Source organism: Perca fluviatilis, chromosome 2 (assembly GCF_010015445.1).
Source record: "Perca fluviatilis chromosome 2, GENO_Pfluv_1.0, whole genome shotgun sequence".
Classification (NCBI taxonomy): Eukaryota; Metazoa; Chordata; class Actinopteri; order Perciformes; family Percidae; genus Perca; species Perca fluviatilis.
In genome coordinates, this window is record NC_053113.1 from 9,130,984 (window position 1) to 9,158,835 (window position 27,852).

At 40.8% G+C, this 27,852-nt stretch overlaps 1 protein-coding gene across 1 annotated transcript; it reads right to left on the bottom strand.

The window, feature by feature from the left end:
- LOC120543625 (protein NLRC3-like) lies at window positions 1–27,852 on the bottom strand. The gene is made up of 11 exons (XM_039776768.1): window positions 27,833–27,852; window positions 26,052–26,126; window positions 19,314–19,460; window positions 18,909–19,028; window positions 18,533–18,630; window positions 16,130–17,942; window positions 12,963–13,136; window positions 12,451–12,624; window positions 11,943–12,116; window positions 805–851; window positions 1–685 (listed from the first exon to the last, which is right to left on the bottom strand). The coding sequence occupies exons 3-11, from the start codon at window positions 19,439–19,441 to the stop codon at window positions 120–122; spliced, it is 3,294 nt and encodes a 1,097-aa protein (XP_039632702.1). The 5' UTR covers window positions 19,442–19,460; window positions 26,052–26,126; window positions 27,833–27,852; the 3' UTR covers window positions 1–119.

A 27,852-nucleotide genomic window follows, 5' to 3' on the forward strand; every position in this document is an offset into this window, starting at 1 on the left:
GATTATTTTATACAAAGTTCATTCATTAGTTCATAACAATAAGCCGAAATATGTCTGTTAGTGTGATCCTGTACAGACTCAACTGATCAGCAGTGAGAAACAGGAGGAGACTCTCCGTCCTACAGAGGACACAGAGACACTGAGGAACCACGAGAACTGAACCTGAACCCAGGATAGAGAGGCTGAGTGAATATGGTGTTGAAGGTGTGGAGGTGGATCAGTGAGTCAGAGGAGACTCTGTAGAAGGACAGAGAGCCGGCAGGACAGTCCACATACACTGCTACTCTACCAGAGACAGAGGAGGAGGAGATGTCTGCTACTCTACCAGAGACAGAGGAGGAGGAGATGGGTGTTACTCTGTTATTGTGACAGACAGAGTAACTAACATCAGAGCACTTCAGACTCCAGGACTGATCATTCCATCCAAACACACAGTCATCACCGTCTCCTCTCCTGCTGATTCCTCTGTAACTCACTGATATGAAAACATCTCCTCTCCTCTCAACCTCCCAGTAACAGCGACCAGTTAGACCATCTCTACACAGCAGCTGATACCAGGAGTCAAACCTCTCTGGATGATCAGGATATGGCTGATCCTCCTCCACTAATGTCATCTTCCTGTTGTTGTCAGACAGTTTGAGTTTTCTGTCCACTGTGTTTGTGTCCAGTGTGAGTTCACAGGAATCTGACGGAGAGAAGGAGACACAACACAGCTGCAGTTATTAACCAATCAGCACTCTGATGATGACATCAGAGGGTTGGATGAGTGATGTCACAGTTTGATGAATGAAATTAAAAACTTACACTTCCTCAGACCTGGTGTCAACCATCTGACTCCAGCAGGCTCCACCCTGAAAGGAGGAGGCGGGGGGGGGGGGGCATTACATCACTCTCACATGGGGGGGGGGGCATTACATCACTCTCACACACACAGCTTCATCTGATCTAATGTAGGGCTGGAATTTACTCATTTATATTCATATTTGGGCTGTCAATCAATTACTATATTTACTTCAGTTTAATCTCCTTTAAAGAGTCTAATCATAAGAAACAGAGAGACAGAGAGAGAGAGAGAGAGACAGGGAGCGAGAATACAAATAGGGGTCTGATGAATTTAGGATGCTTAAAGTACTGATTATTTACATGGAATCTGGTGGGTTTAGAATGCTTAAATTACTGATTATTTACATGGAGTGTGGTATCACCATACTTTAATGTAGAAAAAAGATTAAAAGTTTAAACCGAAGACAAGACTTTGGCCTTCATTGGGCTGTCAATCAATTACAATATGTACTTCAGTTTAATCTCCTTTAAAGAGTCCAATCATAAGAGACAGAGAGCTGGTTTTGGGCTGAATGGGCATTCAGATATCAAGCACGGTTTCTCTCTCTGTGTGTGTCTGGTGGGTTCAGGATGCTTAAAGTACTGACTATTTACATGTAGTCTGGTGGGTTCAGGATGCTTAAAGTACTGACTATTTACATGTAGTCTGGTGGGTTCAGGATGCTTAAAGTACTGATTATTTACAATTAGTCTGGTGGGTTCAGGATGCTTAAAGTACTGGTTATTTACATGGGGTCAGGTGGATTCAGGATGCTTAAAGTACTGATTATTTACATGTAGTCTGGTGGGTTCACGATGCTTAAAGTACTGATTATTTACATGGAGTCTGGTGGGTTCAGGATTCTTAAAGTACTGATTATTTACATGGAGTCTGGTGGTTTACGATGCTAAAATGATTGTTTATTTACATGGAGTCTGGTGGGTTATAGCGATGCTAGCCTTACCAATACAAATCATAATACCCCAGTTTTGCTTCAATTTTAAATACATACAGTGTTGTTTTAATGGTGAAGTGTTAAGTGTCTTAACCTTTTGGAGATATACCATTCAAAACCTATTTAAGACCTTTCTGTTTACCAGAAACAGCTATGAAATATGTAGCGCTAAACCCACCAGACTCCATTAAAAAAAACTGTACTTTTAGCGAGTATAGAGACAACATATTTTCACATGTAACTCGGTAAATCATATGTGTTTCTTTCAACCAACAATAGAGATGTGATGTTTGTAAAAGTGTAAAGAGGACCAAAAACTGCTTTTCATAGCTTTATTTGTTTTCTTTTGACTTTGAATGAATGGTGTTTTACGATGCTTAAATTAGTGTTTATTTACATGGAGTCTGGTGGGTTTAGCAACGTGAGCCTGTTTTAACATTGAATCGTTAAGTGTCTTAACCCTTCAGAGATAGACCTTTTTAAAACCTATTTAAGACCTTTATGTTTACCAGAAACAGCTATTAAGTATCTAGCGCCAAACACACCAGACTCCATTCAAAAAATAGTACTTTTAGCGTGAATAGAGCCAACATATTTGCACATGTAAATTGGTAACCTATGTGTTTATTTCAACCAATACTAGAGTTGTGATGGTTGGAAAAGTGTAGAGAAGACCAAAAACGGCTTTTCATAGCTTTATTTTGTTTCTGTCGACTTTTAATGTAGTGTGTTTTACGATGCTTAAATGAGTGATTATTTACATGGAGTTTGGTGGGTTTTGTGTGTGTGTGTGTTTGTATGTATGTGCGTGTGTGTGTGTGTTTGTGTGTGTGTGTGTGTTTGTTTGTATGTATGTGCGTATGTGTTTGTGTGTGTATGTATGTGTGTGTGTGAGTGTGTGTGTATGTGTGTGAGTGTGTGTGTGTGTTTGTGTTTGTGTGTGTGTGTATGTGTGAGAGAGAGAATGTGTGTATGTTTCTGTGTGTGTGTGTGCGTCCCTCCCTCTTTACCTCCCTCTCACTCCCTCCCTCCCTCCCTCTCTCTCTCTCTCCCTCCCTCTCTCTCCCTCCTTAGGGAGGGAGAGACTGTGTCTTCCATGGGTCAAACATATGTAATGATAATTAATACTCTTAAGTTTATTCAGACAGAGAGGGAGAGTGGGGCAGAGAGAGAGAGGGACAGAGAGCCGCTAACTCTGCTAACACAACAGCTAAGTCTGTTAACACAACAGCTAACTCTGCTAACACAACATCTAAGTCTGGTAACACAACAGCTAAGTCTGGTAACACAACAGCTAACTCTGCTAACACAACAGTTAAGTCTGCTAACACAACAGCTAAGTCTGCTAACACAACAACTAAGTCTGGTAACACAACAGCTAACTCTGCTAACACAACAGTTAAGTCTGCTAACACAACAGCTAAGTCTGCTAACAAAACATCCAAGTCTGGTAACACAACAGCTAACTCTGCTAACACAACAGCTAAGTCTGGTAACACAACAGCTAAGTCTGCTAACACAACAGCTAAGTCTGGTAACACAGCAGCTAAGTCTGCTAACACCACAGCTAAGTCTGCTAACACAACAGCTAGGTCTGCTAACACAACAGCTAATTCAGGTAACGCAGCAGCTAACTCTGCTAACACAACAGCTAAGTCTGGTAACACAACAGCTAAGTCTGCTAACACAACAGCTAAGTCTGGTAACACAACAGCTAAGTCTGCTAACACAACAGCTAAGTCTGCTTATACAATAGCTAAGTCTGGTAACACAACATCTAAGTCTGCTAACACAACAGCTAAGTTTGCTAATACAACAGCTAAGTCTGCTAACACAACAGCTAAGTCTGCTAATACAACAGCTAAGTCTGGTAAAACAACAGCTAACACAACAGCTAAACTAGCTACAATCTTCTACTACAACTACTAGCTACATTCTTCTACTACTACTACTACTACTACTACTACTACTACTAACCAACTACAATATTCTATTACTACTGCTACTACAATCTTCTACTACTACTATTATTACCACTGCTACTACTACTATTACTACCACTAACTATCTAACTACAATCTTCTACTGCTACTACAATCTTCTACTGCTATTAATAATCCCTCTGCTGCTTGTACCTACAAATTAAACTCCTTTTAAAACAAACTAAACTGGAATTAAACTAGAAAATGCATTTCCTGCAGAAAATGCGTGGGAATGCTGAATAGCTGAACTGCTAAAGCTAAACTGGTTGAATAGCTTAAATCCGTAAGAAGTTGAAATAGTGAGAATAGTTGAAAAAGTGGAAATCGGTTTAATAAGTATGAATTTCATTAAAAAGTTAAAAGTTTATGCTAAACTGAACTGTTGGCTTTAAAGGTTGAATAATGACAAAATATGTAGAACATTGTGAGGTCTGAGTAGATTTTCTAACTGATAATGACTCATATATGCAGAAATATGAAACAAATTAATACTGTAATACTGTTAAAGATGAAAGTTGAAAAGGCTGAAAGAAGAAATATTTTCATTATTATCAGATATATACATTGCATAGAACGAAAAAGCATAAATCTAGCTGAGATGAGATGTGAAATATATTAGGTGAAAAGAATGGGGCTGAACAAGAAGAAAGAGAGGAAAGAGAGAGGGAGAGAAAGAGAGAAAAAAGGAGAGCAGGAGAGAAGAGATGAGAAGAGAGAGGAGAGAGAGAATAAAGAGAGAAGGAGAGAGAGAGGAAAGAGAGGAGAGTAAAAGAAAGATAGCCACCTTCACTAAAATTGACTAAAAAGGCTGAAAGTTTAAAGACTTTGTATTATTATTAGCCATATCCATTGCGTAGAACAAACAAGCATGAGCCTAAAGAGCTGAGAGGTGGATATATTGGCTGAAAAGAAACGGGCAATATACATGGATGGAATCCCAAATGACCCTGGAGGGAGAGACAGAAGAAGGAAGGGAGAGAGGGAGTGAGAGAGAGAGGGAGGGAGAGCAGTTTACAGACAAGAAACTAAGATAATTTTTTCGAAGCTTCACCCTCTAGCTGTGACATCATCCACTCTAGCAAGCGCAATACAAACTCTGTTTAATCGATAAAATTTCCTGAAATGATCAATAAACTTAAACAGCTTTTTCACAAAAACTGTAAAATATATTAATCTGAAAAGCACAAGCCTGATAGCTGAATATTTCGTGAACATTTTAAAGTTTGTTTGGTGTCTGTAGGTGAAAGTATAAAGGAGCTGAAACTTTTGGGAGCGGAAGAAGATTTTAAGGAGTCGAAGCCTGCTCTCATTGACTTCAATGTTAAAAAAAGTGTTAAAAAGCTTAAAATTTTAAAAAGTATAAATATTAGAAAAAACGTTGAAGAAGTCCCATCATTAGCTGAAACAGCTGAATATTTTAAAAGTTGAATGGTTTAAATAGGTGAAAGTATGCAGAAGTTACGCAGAGCCAAAAAAATATGGAATAATAAGAAGTTTATAAAGAACTGAATAACAATAGGTGGAATGCTGTAGAACAGCATTCCCACTAATAAAAGAGAAGTCAGAAGAAATCTGAGTTGTCCCTTGCGTCCTTCAGTCCTTGAAGAGGCCTTTTTCAAGTTTGGGCAAAGAGACGGGTGGTATTCCAGAAAGCAGTTTAGTGAAAACTCTGAGTTTGTTAACCCTGAGATGAGGGAAACTCTGGGTTTTCTGTTTCAGAAAGAGAGATAACTTCACGTCGCAGAGTCAGTTACTATGGTAACTTAACCTCAGATTCAGTTACTATGGTAACTGAGCCTGTGGACCTAACCTGGTCTGGAGCAGGTTTTCTTCAAGAAACCTCAAGTTTCTCCTGAGAGAAACTCTGTCCTCTGACACAGCGCTCTCTCATTTCCTCATTCATTCATTCAGTCTGGATCAGGAGCATTTTAGACCAGTTTGTTATCGGCATGAATAAAATGTAATTATGTTGGTTCATTAAAAACGTTTTATTTCTCAAAACACAGCATTTCCTTTCGTCAACGATTCGACAACTTCATGCAGAAGCCGCTTTACATCGCAGGGTGTTATATGTCGGGAGATGATACTGAAGCCCCAACATTTAAATTTTTAGATAACTTCCTATTTGAGCGGTATCGTTTTTCTTCCCAGTCTGTTATGCAGCCTAGGCTCAGACTGATCTCATGAATTGGCGTATGTATGTCACGCCAATTTGTATTCCGTTTTTGCGTGATATCAAGATGCATAATCGCATTTTTGCATGTCTATCAGCGCAAATCGGCCGCCATTGACCTACATTGCGAGTCAATTTCCGCCGTAGCGAGTAGTATAAAGGAACGAGGGATCGAGTGAGGAGGTAGGTTGGGGTGACGGATGGGTAAAACACAGGACTTTCACCCAGGAGAGCTGGGTTCACGTCCCGCATGCGGTGATTTTTCTGCCGTTTTTTATTTTTGGTTTTCATAAGCCTTACCCAATGTTTCTTTCCTAAACCCAACCATTTATTGTGTTCCTAAGCATGTTTTTCCGTGTTTTTGTCACTGTTTTGTTACTAAAGCCTTTCCCTGTGTTCTTTTCCTAAACCCAACCATTTTTATTTATTTTTTTACAGGCGTGTGGCGTTCTCGCGATAACACGCAACGTGGCGAGGCCATGTGGTGGGTATGTTTACATCAGCTGTATACAGTGCCTTGCGAAAGTATTCGGCCCCCTTGAACGTTTCGACCTTTTGCCACATTTCAGGCCTCAAACATAAAGATATAAAACTGTAATTTTTTGTGAAGAATCAACAACAAGTGGGTCCCAATTATGAAGTGGAACGAAATTCATTGGCTATTTCAAACTTTTTTAACAAATAAAAAACTGAAAAAGTGGGCGTGCAAAATTATTCAGCCCCTTTACTTTCAGTGCAGCAAACTCTCTCCAGAAGTTCAGTGAGGATCTCTGAATGATCCAATGTTGACCTAAATGACTAATGATGATAAATAGAATCCAGCTGTGTGTAATAAAGTCTCCGTATAAATGCACCTGCTCTGTGATGGTCTCAGAGGTCCGTGTAAAGCGCAGAGAGCATCATGAAGAACAAGGAACACATCAGGCAGGTCCGAGATACTGTTGTGGAGAAGTTTAAAGCCGGATTTGGATACAAAAAGATTTCCCAAGCTTTAAACATCCCAAGGAGCACTGTGCAAGCGATAATATTGAAATGGAAGGAGTATCAGACCACTACAAATCTACGAAGACCCGGCCGTCCCTCTAAACCTTCAGCTCATACAATGAGAAGACTGATCAGAGATGCAGCCAAGAGGCCCATGATCACTCTGGATGAACTGCAGAGATCTACAGCTGAGGTGGGAGACTCTGTCCATAGGACAACAATCAGTCGTATACTGCACAAATCTGGCCTTTATGGAAGAGTGGCAAGAAGAAAGCCATTTCTTAAAGATATCCATAAAAAGTGTCGTTTAAAGTTTGCCAAAAGTCACCTGGGAGACACACCAAACATGTGGAAGAAGGTGCTCTGGTCAGATGAAACCAAAATCGAACTGTTTGGCAACAATGCAAAACGTTATGTTTGGCGTAAAAGCAACACAGCTCATCACCCTGAACACACCATCCCCACTGTCAAACATGGTGGTGGCAGCATCATGGTTTGGGCCTGCTTTTCTTCAGCAGGGACAGGGAAGATGGTTAAAATTGATGGGAAGATGGATGGAGCCAAATACAGGACCATTCTGGAAGAAAACCTGATGGAGTCTCCAAAAGACCTGAGACTGGGACGGAGATTTGTCTTCCAACAAGACAATGATCCAAAACATAAAGCAAAATCTACAATGGAATGGTTCACAAATAAACATATCCAGGTGTTAGAATGGCCAAGTCAAAGTCCAGACCTGAATCCAATCGAGAATCTGTGGAAAGAACTGAAAACTGCTGTTCACAAACCCTCTCCATCCAACCTCACTGAGCTCGAGCTGTTTTGCAAGGAGGAATGGGCAAAAATGTCAGTCTCTCGATGTGCAAAACTGATAGAGACATACCCCAAGCGACTTTACAGCTGTAATCGCAGCAAAAGGTGGCGCTGCAAAGTATTAACTTAAGGGGGCTGAATAATTTTGCACGCCCAATATTTCAGTCTTTTATTTGTTTAAAAGGTTTGAAATATCCAATAAATTTCGTTCCACTTCATGATTGTGTCCCACTTGTTGTTGATTCTTCACAAAAAATTACAGTTTTATATCTTTATGTTTGAGGCCTGAAATGTGGCAAAAGGTCGAAAAGTTCAAGGGGGCCGAATACTTTCGCAAGGCACTGTACAGCGTAGGCATACACGTGGATAGCTGAAAGTGCGAACAATAATATTTGGCTTTATGAAAGTGGCATATATATTTACGCAAAGTCATGATGCCATGTTGCTAGGCTACATAACCCGTCCTCATATCACTAACATCACCCATCTATGCTCTTACATCCCAGCAGATTATTTGTGTCATCACGTTTTTTTGCAAACAGCATTTGTCTTTACAACATTGGTGCTGCGGAGCATAAAGCCGCTGTAGCAAAGCTCCGTCAGAAGAGTGAGACTCGCTCTGAAACGTGTTTTAAACGTTTTAAAAACGAGTTCCACAGGATTGCAGGTGAATGATGTAAAGCCTTTGAAATAAAAGATTATGGATTATAATTCTGATAATGATGGTGCTGCAGCCTCAAAATGGAATTAGTAGGACTAGGACTTTGTCGTCCGCAGTGTTGCACCTAAATGAAATAGATTATAGGTTCAATACCATTTTACCAGTAAGATTAGGCTATACTTATGATTAAATATGATATACACTATATTGGAATATACGCTTTTACTTCAGCAGTTTTCTCCTACGCAAATTCTCTCTGTTTTGCAGCAGCCGCTGTGTTGTTGTTTTAACTCACTGTATTTGCGCATGAGTATTTCCTCTGACCCGTTTGTTTGTGGTTGTTACCATGGTGAATCGTAGAATCATGGCTCCATTCATGATGCCTTTTTATTGTGGTGGTGAACCTACTCTGAGTTGATTGAACCAACTCATATCAGCTGTTCTGAAACCGAAAACTCAGAGTTTCCATCTCAGGGTAAATCAACTCAGACATCAGGGTTAGACTCAGAGTTTGTTAAACCTTCTACCTTAAATACCCCACTGAAGAGTGAACCATACATAACTTCACAAGTGCTATCCTACAGCAATTAAATCACAGGACTGGCTCCCATGAAAGCACCAAAGTCAAAAATCTGGGGGGGGCTCTCATATCTGAAGGTGTCTGCCATATGTGGCATTGTAATTTAATCTTAATCAATGCTCATTATCCATCCCTGTGCGATCTCTTACCATTAAAGACGTTAAATTAAAATATAGGCTACTCGGACGTAGACCTGAGCCTACCCTACGCTCATGAACGCAGCATGACTGCACTTCACCACCACACCACTAGGCTACGTGAGCAAACCACATACGATTGATATCACAGCACTTGCAAGTCCGAAGAAGTGATCTTGCTTTTGTCATTAGTTTTGTTTTCAAAAACTTTGTAAACAGTGGCAGTAAGCCAACAGCCACGTGCAAGGTGTAACGTCGGACTTCATCAGGCATCTCAAAACGCACCCAGGCAGGTCAGTCACTCAAACGCTAATGTGAAAGAGACGTTAGTTAGCATATATCGTCACAGGTAACAAGCTAACCATCGCTAAGTGTTGTGCTAATGCTGGGAACAGGCACATTATATCTTTATAGTTAGTAATTGCTGAGCCTCAGACAGGCGCACAGGAGGCAGGTCGCAGTGATCCATCTCCCCAGGAACAAACGCTGTGTCGGGGGGGCAAACTCATGTGATGCGTAGTTGATCCCATGGATGATTTGTAGGCTATTAAGTGAACAATGTGTACCCGGTCCACCAAACACTGCGTCTTAATTCTGCACCTATTTGTGTTACTGTAGTCCTATTTACTATTTCATTATTTCATCCATGCGTGGAGCAGCGGATCTGTGCGCACCGTCACCTGCCGTGGAGAAGCTGGCCTCACTAACCTCTCCCCCTCTGAGTCTGGTGTCCCTCGCGCTGGACTCAGTTTCACTGAGCCTACTAACACTTAGAAAATAAATGGCATTACATCAGTGATTTCAAACTGCTTATTGTGCGTAATTTGAACTGACGATGAGATGCATGTTGTTCTGTAACTGGTGATTTCCACTTCGACATTAGACATTTTTTTGAATGAAATAGACGTTACGTTTAGCATATATCATCACCCATCACTAAGTGTTGTGCTAATGCTGGGAACAGGCACATTGTATCTTTATAGTTCTATCCATAGGATGTGACAGACTTAGTTTAATATTTCACCAGATCAGAGGGCTAGATGGATGTGTTAAGTATACCCCATAAAGTTATTCCACAACTGATTTTAATACTGTACTGTCTGGACATGCTTAGAATTCATAAGATTTATGGGACAGATCAGATAACCAGAGACTTGACTTGGACTCGTGGCAAAAGACTTGAGACTTGACTTGTGAACATCTCTGCTGTGCGCATACTGCGCAAAAGCGCCACTCGTGCCTAGGTTATTTAATTGTATAGCCTTGTTAGGCTATGCGCGGGGTGTGCCAACTTTTTTTATGAGATAGAGAGACCCCCTTGAAGACAAAAAGATAATTCGAACACTGCATTTGAATAACCTCACCATGACACTAGGACATTACCGCATGGAATAACATGATTTAAAACAAGGCTCAACACATAGAGACACCTAATACACTACTGCAGGGACATGAACACACGCTGACTGAAGCATCACTTTCACGCAGTATGACAGGATGCTGCATCACATATAGTCAAAATGAATGGAATTACCAAAGAAACAAAAACAAAACCACAACAACCGGTCATATTTACTCATACGGTGACCACAAAGCAATCAAAAACACAAATAACACAATCAGTGATCAACAGGCCTCCCCACAAATTCCAGCCAAGCAGCGGGGGCTTAACACACACGTCACCACGCACACACAAAGGCACAGCAGCCACTGAGACTGCTCAAATCTTTAACACCTAAAGCAAGCAGTAATAGTTAGTAAATAATTTCACTAAAATGCTGAAAAATCCAATAAACTTACCAAAAGCTGCTCATCATGTGAAGAAAAAGTACTGCCACCTTAATGTCATTAACTTTTCATCTAAAAATGTAAACAAACTTGCAGCATATAAAATACAGTATATAAAATGAAATTGATGAATATATATTTATTTATTTTAGAAATGAATATATAAACCTTTAATTATAAAAAAAATATAACAATCTCTTGGCCAGCAGAGAAGGCCTTGCTGGCCCTGATGGCCCACCTCTGATCTTCAGTTTGAGTCATAACGATGACTATTGTGATTAATAGTGGATGGCTTGTGGGGGAAATAACGAAAATAATGAGGAAAATATAGCTGAACATAGCAGAGAACAGAACAGACTATGTGCGCATTTACACATTGTTATCATTAGATGAGTGTCTCATAGAACAAAATGTACACAAAGTGCAAACAGGATTACGGCTGCCGACGCCACTGCCACACTATCATTTAGAGAGACCCAACAATTCCCCCAAGAGCAAGCATTTGGTGCAACAGTGGACCTTTCTCTATAGAGAAACATCAACAGTACATCACTCTCACACACATATGTTGTGTTTGCACCACAGTGACTAGGAAAGAGTGTTTTGAACTTAGAGTTGGTACTCTCCCAGCCCAAGAGGAACTTTGTACAATAATTAGTCTAGATGTCAGTGTACGTCTCTGATCGATCACATGAGCCATGCAGCACCCGCAACTGACATTTTAAAAAGCTAGCTAACTAGTCTGCTAAAAGAGTAGATTAATGCTTCATCCACCCACTCTTCTCACACCGTAGAAAGCACATTGCTTTTTGCTAAGCTAGGCTAAATCTTTCCTGGATGTTTCTGTCGAGTTGAAACTGATTTGACACCGGGAAAGAGAAAAAAAGGATGTTTCTTAAAACCACAGACAGTGCCTTTAACATACAGAGATATGTCCAAACTACATCAATTATTAACAAAAGGGAGTTATAATTTTAGTTCCTAGATATGTTCTCCTTTAAACATTTCTTCACAAATAGCTTCTTTATGTTTATCAGTGTTTGTACCTGAGAGTGTCCAGTCTCCAGAGAGGATCTTTCAGTCCCTCTGACAGTAACTTCACTCCTGAGTCTCCTGGATGATTGTAGCTCAGGTCCAGCTCTCTCAGATGGGAGGGGTTGACGCTCAGAGCTGAGACCAGAGAAGAACAGCCTTCTTCTGAGATCAGACAGCCTGACAGACTGCAAATACACATAACAACACACAGGAACCCTCTGTCAACACGTGGAGCCATATTTGTTTTATGTTTGTTTGTTGTCCAGGTACATTTTGGTCCGGGTATAGAATACACATTTAAAATCATCTGTTCTATTTAAGTATTTAACAACAAAAGTTAACAATGAAAACTCCTCATGGAAAGTAACTCTGAGTCTAGAAATGTATAAATTTATAATGAATAACTACTGCTGAAGATTATCGAATTATCCGACACAAAGCTACATGTCAGCTGTTTTATCAACTACAGTTAATCAGAGTTTAAATGGATATCAGTTGAATGGGTTAATGACTCCTGACCTGAGAGTCTCCAGTGTGCAGTGTGAACTCTTAAGTCCAACAGAGATCAGCTTCCCTCCTGAATCCTGCAGGTTGTTGTTAGTCAGGTCCAGCTCTCTCAGACTAGAGGACTGGGAGCTGAGAACTGAGGACAGAGCTCCACAGCTTTTCTCTGACAGATTACAGTCACTCAGTCTGGAGAGATGACCGGAAACAAGACAGATAATATTTGTGTTTAAATGTTGAGTCTGGACTTTTGGTATATTTAATATATTAAACCCCTTTTTCGATTTAAATCCTTTCTGTTTTATTCTGAACAAGTTGTAGATAACTAATCAAGACTGAATCATGAATCAAAGTCACATGATATTAAAATATAAATGATTTCTGGATCCCAGCCACAGTTCATATTTCATTCTTTATGAAGTGATTCTAAATCAGAATGAAATACTTTGGAAGCATTTACATTTTTTTAATGTTTCCAAAGTATTTTTCAATACTGTATTTTCAAAGATTATTGTTCTTGACCTGACCTGAGAGTCTCCAGTCTGCAGTGTGGACTCTTCAGTCCAACAGATATCAGCTTCCCTCCTGAATCTTGCAGGTTGTTGCTACTCAGGTCCAGCTCTCTCAGACTAGAGGACTGGGAACTGAGAACTGAGGACAGAGCTTCACAGCTTCTCTCTGACATGTTACAGCCACTCAGTCTGGAGAGACAACAGGAATTAAACAAGTTATTATATTTAACTCCTGATGAAAGATATCAGAGTATTTAATGATAAATAAATCAAACTTACAGAGCTTCATTGGAGGGGCGGTAATGAAGAAGACAGATAAAGATTGTGTTTGAATGTTAAGTCTGGACTTTTGCTGATAGAGAACATAAAATCCATTTTCTAAACAAGTTGGAAAAATGATAAATTATTGTGACTGAATGAGGAGTAAAAAGACAGGCAGTATTTATATTCACTTAAGATTTTAAAAAGAATTAGTTTCTCAATCTCAGCCAAAGTTCATACTTTGTGCATTATGACATGTTATAAATAAGAACACTATGCTTTGGAAACATTCAAAGATTTCCGAATAGGTACATTTTAAATCCTAAAATGAGACAGGCGGTTTAAGTTGAATAAAGCTTAAAGTTTAGAGAAAAATCCTGTAAGACAAATAATGATTGTGTTTATATGGTGAGTTCGGACTTTTGGTGATACAGTATATGAAATCCCTTCTCAGCTGGTCTGCTACTCTACCAAGTTGGAAACATCATCATTAATCATGACGGAATTAAGCAATATTACACGAGAGGGTTTGATTTAACGTCCTTGTTGGCACAACAGTGATGCATCTAGGACCAAGGCGCTAGCACCGAGGTTCGTAAGAATGACTGAAGTGATAATCAAACCCTCTCGTGTAATAAAGCAATTATACAACAATGGTTACCAACTAAATAAAAGTTATAATCAAACTGTATTCATATTGTGGGGCAATGCACTCTCAAAATAAAGAAAAGTAACAGAGAGGATTTGTAGTCCCTCCCTGTTTAATGTTAGTCAGCCAGCCATCTTAAGGTAACGATAGCTTTGTAATGGTAGAGATCATGGAATTTTCCAAACAACTACTGCACATATAACCACCAAACTGCTGGGCTAACTTAATCTGGTTATAACTATATCTACTTAAAGAAATATATTTTTCATGGATAGGTTTGGCTACTATAAGTTCACAAACAGGCAATTTCCCAAAACTGTGTGATCAGCTGATGTCTCAGTAAATCAGGAGATAAATACACACATTCAATAAAAAAAAACGGCGCTAATGTCTGCTGCTATTTTCTCAGCGCATCTCACCTTTACTGTTACTGAAAAGTAAAATAAAGGCGTTGTCTGACAGTTTGAATTTTAGGGTGACCAGAAATGGGACAATCTTTAAAAAGCTTGTCCCATATAAAAAGATGCTCATTGTTGGAAACTAAACAATGTAAAGTTGCAGCTTTTATTTAACGAGGATGGAGATTTTTTTTGGCCTCCCCCACATCTTCTCTCTCATCAAACAATGATTATAGATAATAGGGCTGAGTATGGCCTCTAATTTCCTGATAGATTTTAATTCCGATACACAATTTCAATGTTTATTTAGGATATTTCAGTTGTAAAACTAATGTATCTTGGATATGAAAGAGATTATACAGTTATAAAAGGTTCCCTCTAACCTGCTGCATAGAGACAGAGCTATATTATATTGTAAGTTAAGCTAAAACAAAATCATTTAAATATTGAGCCATTACATTGAAAATCTTTTAGATAACAGGAGCCTAAGATTTCTGTATCATACTCCGTAAATACAGACTACCTGAACACCATTTTCTCCTCTCATGTTTCACTCTCCACACTGCTGTCTTCAGACAATACGTCAAGTCCTGAGATCTATAATGTTGTCAGACACTTTTAGCAACGATCTGAGCCTGTCTGTAGCAAAAAAGAATCACGTTTATTGGACAAAAAGCAAGGCTTCACAATTGCCCCATTAGGTTACATTGTAGCTCAGTTCACACCGTCTCGTCATTGTGATCTCCCTCAATACTGGACCAAATTCAAAGATTTTTGGTCACATCAGTCTATTAGACACAAATGCATGGGCAAATGGGGGCAAAGTCGAAAAAAACGTAGTTTATCTTTAAAGCGCCCATATTATGCTCATTTTCAGGTTCATAATTGTATTTTAAGGTTGTACCAGAATAGGATAACATGGTTTAATAATCACCAGGTATCTGTTTTAGCTTCAGAGTGAGACCTCCTTTCTTCTTCTTCTTCTTCTTCTGTATTATCTTTGATTGCACGCGCACATGCTCAGTAGCTCAGATGTAGATCATGTCAGCTAGCGAGCTCCATAGACAGTAGAAGAAAGCCTGTTTCTCCAACTTCAGTCAGTTACAAGGCAGGATTAGCTGGGAGACTTCTTCTAAACCAGGGTGCACATGTAAGTAGTTATTTTGTAGATTATGGTGAACCTGTGTGTGTTCTAGCAGTGCTTTGCTATTGAGAACGAGGTAGCATGCTAGCGTTAGCATTAGCGAATGCTACAAGCTAACGGCTGTGGTTAGCCAGCCCGTTTCGTGCCGATTTTGAACAGCTCACCCGGAGAGTGAAGGCAGGACACATTCAGAAACCGTATCTCACGCAGAACACCATGGATGGATTTCTTTCAAAGTTTGTGTGTGTGTGGAAGCACCAGAAACACAAAACACCCCAAATCCAAGAAAAAATGTTTTTTTCATAATATGGGCACTTTAATGTACTTTTTATTCAATTCAATTCAATTTTATTTATAGTATCAAATTATAAGTTATCTCAAGAAATTTTGCAGATAGAGGTCTAGACCACACTCAAATAATATAAAAAGACCCAACAATTCCAGTAATTACCCCAAGAGCAAGTATTCACTGTGACAGTGGCGAGGAAAAACTCTCAAAAACTTTCTTGTAATGTAACTTTGGGACGTTATCTAACCTTTCCGCTAGCATGACATAGCTGATACCAATGGATTCCTTAGGTCTTCTAGTTTTATATATTATACAGACAGGTTTATCATCTATAGTGTGTAAGTTTTATATTGTTTGTGTGTGTAAAGTCAGTATGTTTACTCTAATACTGATGGTCTCAGCTTCACACTGATTTGAAATGATAATCAAATCTGGACTTACCGAGCCTTTCTGCAGTTCCTCACAGCTGGAATCAGTCTCTGTCGTCCCTCCCATGATGTGTTGTACTTCTCCAGGTCCAACTCATCCAGAACCTCCTCTGACATCTGCAGCATGTAGGCCAGAGCTGAGCAGTGGAACACAGAGAGTCTCTTCTCTGATCTGTTCTCTGACTTCAGGAACTCTTGGATCTCCTGATGGACTGAGTGGTCGTTCATCTCCGTCAGACAGTGGAAGAGGTTGATGCTTCTGTCAGGAGAGATCTTATTACTGTTCATCTCCTTCAGGTTGTTGATGGCTCTCTGGATGATTTCTGGACTGTTGTCTGTCTGACCCAGCAGGCCTCCTAAGAGTCTCTGGTTGGACTCCAGAGAGAGGCCATGAAGGAAGCGGACAAACAGGTCCAGGTGGCCATTTACACTTTCAAGGGATTTCTTCATAGCTCTCTTCAGAAAGACATCCAGGGATGGGTAATTATCATTGTCCCAATCACCATGACCATCATAATCCATAGCTCTCTTCCTCAGGAAGTCCTTCAGTATGTCTATGTTCCTGTTGGTGTAACAGTGGAACAGGTAGACTGCAGCCAGAAACTCCTGAACGCTCAGATGAACGAAGCAGTAGACTGTTTTCTGGAAGATCACACTCTCTCTTTTGAAGATCTCTGAACAAACTCCTGAGTACAGCGAGGCCTCTGTGACATCCAGACCACAGCGCTCCAGGTCTTCTTGGTAGAACATGATGTTTCCTTTCTCCAGCTGTTCAAACGCCAGCCTCCCCAGCTTCAGAAGAACTTCCCTGTCAGCCTCCGTCAGCTCCTGTGGACTCGTCTCATGTCCCTCAGCATACTTGAGCTTCTTCCTCTTTGTCTGAACCAGCAGGAAGTGTGAGTACATGTCAGTCAGGGTCTTGGGCAGCTCTCCTCTCTGGTCTGTAGTCAACATGTGGTCCAGAACTGTAGCAGTGATCCAGCAGAAGACTGGGATCAGACACATGATGTGGAGGCTCCTGGAGGTCTTGATGTGGGAGATGATTCTGCTGGACTGCTCTTCATCACTGACTCTCTTCCTGAAGTACTCCTCCTTCTGGGCATCAGTGAAGCCTTGTACTTCTGTTACCCTGTCAACACACGCAGGAGGGATCTGATTGGCTGCTGCAGGTCGGGAAGTTATCCAGATGAGAGCCGAGGGAAGCAGCTTCCCCTGGATGAGGTTTGTCAACAGCACGTTAACCGATGACTTCTGTGTGACATCAGAAACAGCCTCATTGTTGTTGAAATCCAGGTAAAGTCTGCTTTCATCCAGGCCGTCAAAGATGAAGAGAAGTTTAGAGCCAGCGAGCTGCTCTGCTGGGACCTCCTGTAATGTTGGATGGAAAACACGGAGCAGCTCCAGAAGACTGTACTGCTCATCTTTGATCAAGTTCAGCTCCCTGAAGGAAAGAGGAATCACCAGACTGATATCTTGGTTCTCCAAACCCTCGGCCCAGTCCAGACAGAACTTCTGCACTGAGAAGGTTTTTCCAACGCCAGCGACGCCGCTCGTCAGAACCACTCTGATGTGTTTCTGTTGGTCAGGTGAGGCTTTAAAGATGTCACAGCACTTGATTGGAGAGTCATGGAGGATCTTCTTCTTGGAAGCTGACTCGAGCTGCCTCACCTCATGTTGGGTATTAACCTCTTCACTCTGTCCCTCTATGAGGTAGAGGACAGTGTAGATCCTGTTGAGGAGGGTTCTACTTCCTGTTTCAGCTCCTTCAGTCACACGTTCAAATGTCCCCTTCAGACTGATCTTATGTTTCTGACGACCAACATTCACTAAAAAAACGACAAAGGTGAGAGACAGAACAAGAAAGAGAAAAATTGACAATCTGATGATTATTTTTATTACCAATATGAAAACAATCCAGTTAAATTTCAGATGGACGTAAATTGTAACAATATTTATGTTATATAAATATGCAGCATAATATACAGTATAAGGAAAATACATGTTATGCTACAACTTTGTTGAATATTGATATATATATACGATCCATAATCACACAAACATGAAGTGTTGTCAGTTCTGCTGTTTTCAGTATTCTGCTAAAATACAACAACGCTTGTTGAGTTAAAAACAGATGAAAGGAAATGATTTCCAACTTTCTTTTTTTAAACAAATTGAAATGAATATAAAAGACAAAAAAATGAAAGTTTAATTTTGAAGTTAATTAAATTATTCTTGTAATTAACACAAAAAAGGCTTTCTTGATGTGTATGTTGCATTAGTTAACGATCAAAAACAATAAAACAATATATTGTGTAAACCTAGTCTGTGCTGTCTGACTCAACACATGTCTCAGTATTACAACAACCAGTGGTGTGTTCAGACATGAAGACATCAGCAGACAGATGGACAGACTTACTTTGTTCAGAGCTGCTCTGATTGGCTGTCTGGAGTCCAGCTCTGGTTCTGGTTCTGGACGGCTGCTCCTCCTCAGAAACATCACTCCTCTTCCTCTCTCTGTGAAAACATTACTTCATCACTAAAATGATAGAGGCAGTTTTTATTTTTTTATTTTGAGAAAATAAATACCACATTTGACGAACATTTTCAGACTTTTAATAGTTAGAAAATATCTTTACAGTAACTTCAACATTCGGCTTTAAAACCCAGAAAAGATCCATCTGAGTTAGAAACAGTATCTGAACTAATAGTTCTGCATCATGAATATAAGTCTTTTAGCATAACATTTAATATTCATCTTCATCAGGTCAGCTGACAGTAAAACAGTCTCTTACTTTGTGTCTGAGGGTCCAGGTTCATTACTGAAGGTCAGAGGAGGGTCTTTGGACCGGTCACTCTTCATAGACAGACAGCCAGATACTACAGACTCTGCTCTCTGTCTGTTGTCCTGAACTCTGCAAACACCAACAGGTTTTTATTCATATTGCTTAAATCTTTGATAAATGCTCTTTTTTTAGCCCTTTATGAAGCTCTAATCACACAAACTGATGCTACTGTCAATAATTAGGAGGATTTAAAGTGTGTATTAGTCCTCTTAGATTAGATCAGAGAGTTTTTCTGGGTCACTGACAGCTTTCACAGACACAAAGAGGAAGATGGAACAAATGTGTGAATGTGTAACAATAACAACGTGGCATTGGCAGCTGATTCATAAAATGAGTTAGTATCAGTGGTCTTACTTTGTGTCTGAGGGTCCAGGTTCATTACTGAAGTCTGGAGGATGATCATTGGACCGGTCACTCTTCATAGACAGACAGCCAGATACTACAGACTCTGCTCCATCCTCCTCTTCCTCCAAACCACTCATCTTCTGATCTGAAGTCAGTCTGAGAGGTCAAACAGGAACACTGACTGTGAGCTCACAACATTTAAAAGATATCAAGTTTGTTCAGGAGTCAAAAACAGGAAGCAACAATCAGGAAGTCACACACACACACAGAGTATACAGTAGGATATCACACACACACACACACACACACACACACACACACACACACACACACAGTCACACACACACACACACACACAAGTGTGTCACACACCACACACACACAGTGTGTCACACACACACACACACGGCCACACACACACACACACACACACAGTCACACACACACACACACGCACACAGAGTCACACGCAGAGTCACACACACACATACACACACACACACACACACACACACAGCACACACAGTCACAAACACACACACACAGTCACACACACATGGCCACACACAGCCCCACACACACACACACACACACAGTCACACGCAGTCACACACACAGACACACACAGACACACACAGTCACACACACACACACACACACAAACGGTCACACACACACACACACACACACACACGGCCACACACACACACAAACAAGTCCACACACACACACACGGCCACACACGGCCACACACACACACACACACAGACACACACACACGGCCACACACACACACACACACACACACACACACAGACACAGACAGACACAGTGCATCAGTCAGAGGTGGGGGAGAAGTGGACTGTTCCTATAACTACGTTCCTGTAACTACTTGGTCAGAAAGAGGCTATTGGAAAGACTTCAGGACTAATGTCATCTTTCTGTCCTCTAATGGAGACAAGACTCCAGGACTAATGTCATCTTTCTGTCCTCTAATGGAGACAAGACTCCAGGACTAATGTCATCTTTCTGTCCTCTAATGGAGACAAGACTCCAGGACTAATGTCATCTTTCTGTCCTCTAATGGAGACAAGACTCCAGGACTAATGTCATCTTTCTGTCCTCTAATAGAGACATTAGAAAAAAAAAATATGTCATCTTTCTGTCCTCTAATGGAGACAAGACTCCAGGACTAATGTCATCTTTCTGTCCTCTAATGGAGACAAGACTCCAGGACTAATGTCATCTTTCTGTCCTCTAATGGAGACAAGACTCCAGGACTAATGTCATCTTTCTGTCCTCTAATGGAGACAAGACTCCAGGACTAATGTCATCTTTCTGTCCTCTAATGGAGACAAGACTCCAGGACCAATGTCATCTTTCTGTCCTCTAATGGAGACAAGACTCCAGGACCAATGTCATCTTTCTGTCCTCTACTTGGAGACAAGACTCCAGGACTAATGTCATCTTTCTGTCCTCTAATGGAGACAAGACTCCAGGACTAATGTCATCTTTCTGTTCTCACATGGAGACAAGACTCCAGGACTAATGTCATCTTTCTGTCCTCTAATGGAGACAAGACTCCAGGACTAATGTCATCTTTCTGTCCTCTAATGGAGACAAGACTCCGGGACTAATGTCATCTTTCTGTCCTCTAATGGAGACAAGACTCCAGGACTAATGTCATCTTTCTGTCCTCTAATGGAGACAAGACTCCAGGACTAATGTCATCTTTCTGTCCTCTAATGGAGACAAGACTCCAGGACTAATGTCATCTTTCTGTCCTCTAATGGAGACAAGACTCCAGGACTAATGTCATCTTTCTGTCCTCTAATGGAGACAAGACTCCAGGACTAATGTCATCTTTCTGTCCTCTAATGGAGACAAGACTCCAGGACTAATGTCATCTTTCTGTCCTCTAATGGAGACAAGACTTCAGGACTAATGTCATCTTTCTGTCCTCTAATAGAGACAAGACTCCAGGACTAATGTCATCTTTCTGTCCTCTAAGGGAGAAAACTCCAGGACTAATGTTATCTTTCTGTCCTAATAATGGAGACAAGACTCCAGGACTAATGTCATCTTTCTCTGTCCTCTAATGGAATACACACCAGGACTAATGTCATCTTTCTGTCCTCTAATGGAGACAAGACGCAGGACTAATGTCATCTTTCTGTCCTTTAATGGACACAAGACTTCAGGATAATGTCATCTTTCTGTCCTCTAATGGAGACAAGACTCAGGACTAATGTCATCTTTCTGTCCTCTAATGGAGACAAGACTCCAGGACTAATGTCATCTTTCTGTCCTCTAATGGAGACAAGACTCCAGGACTAATGTCATCTTTCTGTCCTCTAATGGAGACAAGACTTCAGGACTAATGTCATCTTTCTGTCCTCTAATGGAGACAAGACTCCAGGACTAATGTCATATTTAGATCCTCTAATGGAGACAAGACTTCAGGACTAATGTCATCTTTCTGTCCTCTAATGGAAACAAGACTCCAGGACTAATGTCATCTTTCTGTCCTCTAATGGAGACAAGACTCCAGGACTAATGTCTTCTTTTGTCCCTCTAATGGAGACAAGACTCCAGGACTCATGTCATCTTTCTGTCCTCTAATGGAGACAAGACTCCAGGACTAATGTCATCTTTCTGTCCTCTAATGGAGACAAGACTCCAGGACTAATGTCATCTTTTTTTGTCCTCTAATGGAGACCAGACTCCAGGACTAATGTCATCTTTCTGTCCTCTAATGGAGACAAAACTCCAGGACTAATGTCATCTCTCTGTCCTCTAATGGAGACAAGACTCCAGGACTAATGTCATCTTTCTGTCCTCTAATGGAGACAAGACTCCAGGACTAATGTCATCTTTCTGTCCTCTAATGGAGACAAGACTCCAGGACTAATGTCATCTTTCTGTCCTCTAATGGAGACAAGACTCCAGGACCAATGTCATCTTTCTGTCCTCTAATGGAGACAAGACTCCAGGACCAATGTCATCTTTCTGTCCTCCTACGGAGACAAGACTCCAGGACTAATTCCTGCCTCTATGGAGACAAGACTCAATGTATCTTTTGTTTGATAATGCCATCTTTCTGTCCTCTAATGGAGACAAGACTCCAGGACTAATGTCATCCTTCTGTCCTCTAATGGAGACAAGACTCCAGGACTAATGTCATCTTTCTGTCCTCTAATGGAGACAAGACTCCAGGACTAATGTCATCTTTCTGTCCTCTAATGGAGACAAGACTCCAGGACTAATGTCATCTTTCTGTCCTCTAATGGAGACAAGACTCCAGGACTAATGTCATCTTTCTGTCCTCTAATGGAGACAAGACTCCAGGACTAATGCCATCTTTCTGTCCTCTAATAGAGACAAGACTCTAGGACGAATGTCATCTTTCTGTCCTCTAATGGAGACAAGACTCCAGGACAAATGTCATCTTTCTCTTCTCTAATGGAGACAAGACTCTAGGACGAATGTCATCTTTCTGTCCTCTAATAGAGACAAGACTCCAGGACTAATGCCATCTTTCTGTCCTCTAATAGAGACAAGACTCTAGGACGAATTAATGTTTCTGTCCTCTAATAGAGACAAGACTCCAGGACTAATGCCATCTTTCTGTCCTCTAATAGAGACAAGACTCCAGGACTAATGTCATCTTTCTGTCCTCTAATGGAGACAAGACTCTAGGACTAATGTCATCCTTCTGTCCTCTAATAGAGACAAGACTCCAGGACTAATGTCATCTTTCTGTCCTCTAATGGAGACAAGACTCCAGGACTAATGTTATCTTTCTGTCCTCTAAAAGAGATAAGACTCCAGGACTAATGTCATCTTTCTGTTCTCTAATGGAGACAAGACTCCAGGACTAATGTCATCTTTCTGTCCTCTAACGGAGAAAAGACTCCAGGACTAATGTCATCTTTCTGTCCTCTAACGGAGACAAGACTCCAGGACTAATGTCATCTTTCTGTTCTCTAATGGAGACAAGACTCCAGGACTAATGTCATCTTTCTGTCCTCTAATGGAGACAAGACTCCAGGACTAATGTCATCTTTCTGTCCTCTAATAGAGACAAGACTCCAGGACTAATGTCATCTTTCTGTCCTCTAACGGAGACAAGACTCCAGGACTAATGTCATCTTTCTGTCCTCTAACGGAGACAAGACTCCAGGACTAATGTCATCTTTCTGTCCTCTAACGGAGACAAGACTCCAGGACTAATGTCATCTTTCTGTTCTCTAACGGAGACAAGACTCCAGGACTAATGTCATCTTTCTGTCCTCTAACGGAGAAAAGGTTCCAGGACTAATGTCATCTTTCTGTCCTCTAACGGAGACAAGACTCCAGGACTAATGTCATCTTTCTGTCCTCTAATGGAGACAAGACTCCAGGACTAATGTCATCTTTCTGTCCTCTAATGGAGACAAGACTCCAGGACTAATGTCATCTTTCTGTCCTCTAATGGAGACAAGACTCCAGGACTAATGTCATCTCTTTGTCCTCTAATGGAGACAAGACTCCAGGACTAATGTCATCTCTCTGTCCTCTAATGGAGACAAGACTCCAGGACCAAAGTCATCTTTCTGTCCTCTAATGGAGACAAGACTCCAGGACTAATGTCATCTTTCTGTCCTCTAATGGAGACAAGACTCCAGGACTAATGTCATCTTTCTGTCCTCTAATGGAGACAAGACTCCAGGACTAATGTCATCTTTTTGTCCTCTAATGGAGACAAGACTCCAGGACTAATGTCATCTTTCTGTCCTCTAATGGAGACAAGACTCCAGGACTAATGTCATCTTTCTGTCCTCTAATGGAGACAAGACTCCAGGACAAATGTCATCTTTCTCTTCTCTAATGGAGACAAGACTCTAGGACGAATGTCATCTTTCTGTCCTCTAATAGAGACAAGACTCCAGGACTAATGCCATCTTTCTGTCCTCTAATAGAGACAAGACTCTAGGACGAATGTCATCTTTCTGTCCTCTAATAGAGACAAGACTCCAGGACTAATGCCATCTTTCTGTCCTCTAATAGAGACAAGACTCCAGGACTAATGTCATCTTTCTGTCCTCTAATGGAGACAAGACTCTAGGACTAATGTCATCCTTCTGTCCTCTAATAGAGACAAGACTCCAGGACTAATGTCATCTTTCTGTCCTCTAATGGAGACAAGACTCCAGGACTAATGTTATCTTTCTGTCCTCTAAAAGAGATAAGACTCCAGGACTAATGTCATCTTTCTGTTCTCTAATGGAGACAAGACTCCAGGACTAATGTCATCTTTCTGTCCTCTAACGGAGACAAGACTCCAGGACTAATGTCATCTTTCTGTCCTCTAACGGAGACAAGACTCCAGGACTAATGTCATCTTTCTGTTCTCTAATGGAGACAAGACTCCAGGACTAATGTCATCTTTCTGTCCTCTAACAGAGACAAGACTCCAGGACTAATGTCATCTTTCTGTCCTCTTAAACGAGACAAGACTCCAGGACTAATGTCATCTTTCTGTCCTCTTACGGAGACAAGACTCCAGGACTAATGTCATCTTTCTGTCCTCTAACGGAGACAAGACTCCAGGACTAATGTCATCTTTCTGTTCTCTAACGGAGACAAGACTCCAGGACTAATGTCATCTTTCTGTCCTCTAACGGAGAAAAGGTTCCAGGACTAATGTCATCTTTCTGTCCTCTAACGGAGACAAGACTCCAGGACTAATGTCATCTTTCTGTCCTCTAATGGAGACAAGACTCCAGGACTAATGTCATCTTTCTGTCCTCTAATGGAGACAAGACTCCAGGACTAATGTCATCTTTCTGTCCTCTAATGGAGACAAGACTCCAGGACTAATGTCATCTTTTGTCCTCTAATGGAGACAAGACTCCAGGACTAATGTCATCTTTCTGTCCTCTAATGGAGACAAGACTCCAGGACTAATGTCATCTTTCTGTCCTCTAATGGAGACAAGACTCCAGGACCAAAGTCATCTTTCTGTCCTCTAATGGAGACAAGACTCCAGGACTAATGTCATCTTTCTGTCCTCTAATGGAGACAAGACTCCAGGACTAATGTCATCTTTCTGTCCTCTAATGGAGACAAGACTCCAGGACTAATGTCATCTTTTTGTCCTCTAATGGAGACAAGACTCCAGGACTAATGTCATCTTTTTGTCCTCTAATGGAGACAAGACTCCAGGACTAATGTCATCTTTCTGTCCTCTAATGGAGACAAGACTCCATTATGACAATCAGTCTCACCTTTCTGTCCTGTGCATACTCCTCCACAGTAACAGAAAACTCTATAGTATCAGAGATATTTAGGTCACTACATTTTATTCTGAAAGGTCCCAGAGGAAACCGTAGAGTCCTGTTGTGTCTGACTTTATGCTGGTGGAGACGACGGTGTGTTTTCTGACAGCAGGAGAAAGGCTTGGACCCCCCCCATCTTCAAACTAAGCCTTCATTTAGATCTCAACTACACAGCTGTAAAGGTTTCTGACTGCAGCCTCACGGTTGGGACAGGTAGACGTAGAAACACCTGGCAAAGTATTTAAAACCTCCTCTGTAGTAGTTCATGTTACAACATGGAGATTTATCTTCAACACAAGCTTCATCCACACTTTCTCAGGAAATAAGAAGTGAAGTAGAAACATTATATTTAACATTACAGAGCCAGAAACTATCCCTGAAGAGACCAAAGACTAATGTGTTGTTAAAGTACCAAACAGCAACTTACAGTTTCTTCAAACAGTCCAAAATGTCGACGTAGAACAACTCAGGTGAGTTGTTTCCTGATGAGTCACAGCTCCACCTGTCAGGAAGCAGATTTTCACAATAAGAGCTTTGTATCTTCTCCCTGTGTAACTGTGGTTGTTGTTGTCAGTGTGTGTTTGTTCTTCCTTTGTCCCATGAATGCAACACGAGGAACTTTCCACTCGTCAAGTTCCAACATGTTTAAAATGTGATGAACAAACTTTATCGTTAAACAGACTCAGTGACGCAGTGGAAGAAGTACTCCAAACTATTAATATTACACGGTGAAAATACTCTGTCCAACATCCTGCTCTGTTACTAAATGTACTTGATGTAGAAGTAGCAGCGAGAGAGCTGATTCTCTAGAACATTACATCATGTTTTACTGAGATTAAAGCAGTATTGAAGCAGTATTCAGACAGTCTGAAAACAGACTCTCTTTTCTCTGTTCTCTGGACTTTAACAGAGAAAACCTCAGCAGAGAACTCCATATTATAGACAGCACATTGAGGGCTGGGAGCCAAAGGGGCATCAATGTGTTTCATCATTTAACAGGAGAGCCAGAACTAACCCGTTTCTAGCTGAACTCAGGCAGCTTCGTCAGGAGGAGGAAGAGCACAGAAAGAATCCTGGAGAACCAGAAACACTCTGACTAAAGAGATCAGAGGAGAGAGGAGGAGCTACACTGAAAAGATGCAGAACAAGTTTTCAGCCAACAAGGCTGCGTGAGAGCAGACAGGCCTGCAGGACATCAGCTGCCTGATAATAACCGGATGGATTATCATAGAGTGGGCATGTCCGCCCAGAGAAACATTTTCATTCAGATACCTGGAGGTCAGAGGTCAACAAACCCCTTTGGACATGGACGAAGTTAGGGTCCAGGTTATCTTTTTTAAACTCCTAAAGGTTTGAAGGCTCCTAGTGGACAGAAACAGTTCTGGTTTAATGACAGTAACAGCAGAACTGAGGCCAAGCTTAACTCTGATTGGTCAGCTGTTTCTTGTCTCAATCTGAGGAGATATCAGGTGTTTCCTGTACTTACTTTTACAATATTATTTATATTATGGTCACACAATATCATTTATGTTATGGTTAATTACTTTTGCTATGTTATTTAATTACATCTAATTTCACGTTAATTAACTTATATTACAATATTTTTCGTACTATGGCCACCTCACTTTAATTTACTTTACTTTACAATACTTTTTATATAATGCCACTTTACATTCATTCTGTACTTTTTGCACATTGTTGTTTGCCTGTTGTTTGTTTGGTTGTTTGTTGGTTTGTTTGTTTTTATGCTGCTGTAACAATTGAATTTCCCCATTGTGGGATGAATAAAGTATTATCTAATCTAACATTTTCATTCATATACCTGGAGGTCAGAGGTCAACAGACCCCTTTGGAAATGGACATGCCAGTTTCCTCCTCGCCCCCCGCCCCCCCTTCCTGAGCTGATGTGAACTCCTGTATAGTTTCATCATCTGGAACATTTCATCATGTTTTACTACTGATTAATACTTTGCGTGTAAACTGTGAATGTGCAGAGTAACACGCTGTCAGATAAATGGAGGACAATAACAAGTACAAGCTTTCCTTCTGAGATTAAAACAGGTATTCAGACATGGTACTGCAGTAAAAGTACTAATAGCACAGAGTAAAGTTCCAGCAGCTGGCTGAGCAGATAACTAACGTGGAGAGAAAAGAGACACACTCTCTGCTCCCTGAACTCAACACAATATGAAAAAGTGAAAGACTTACGTACTGGACTGCTCTGATTG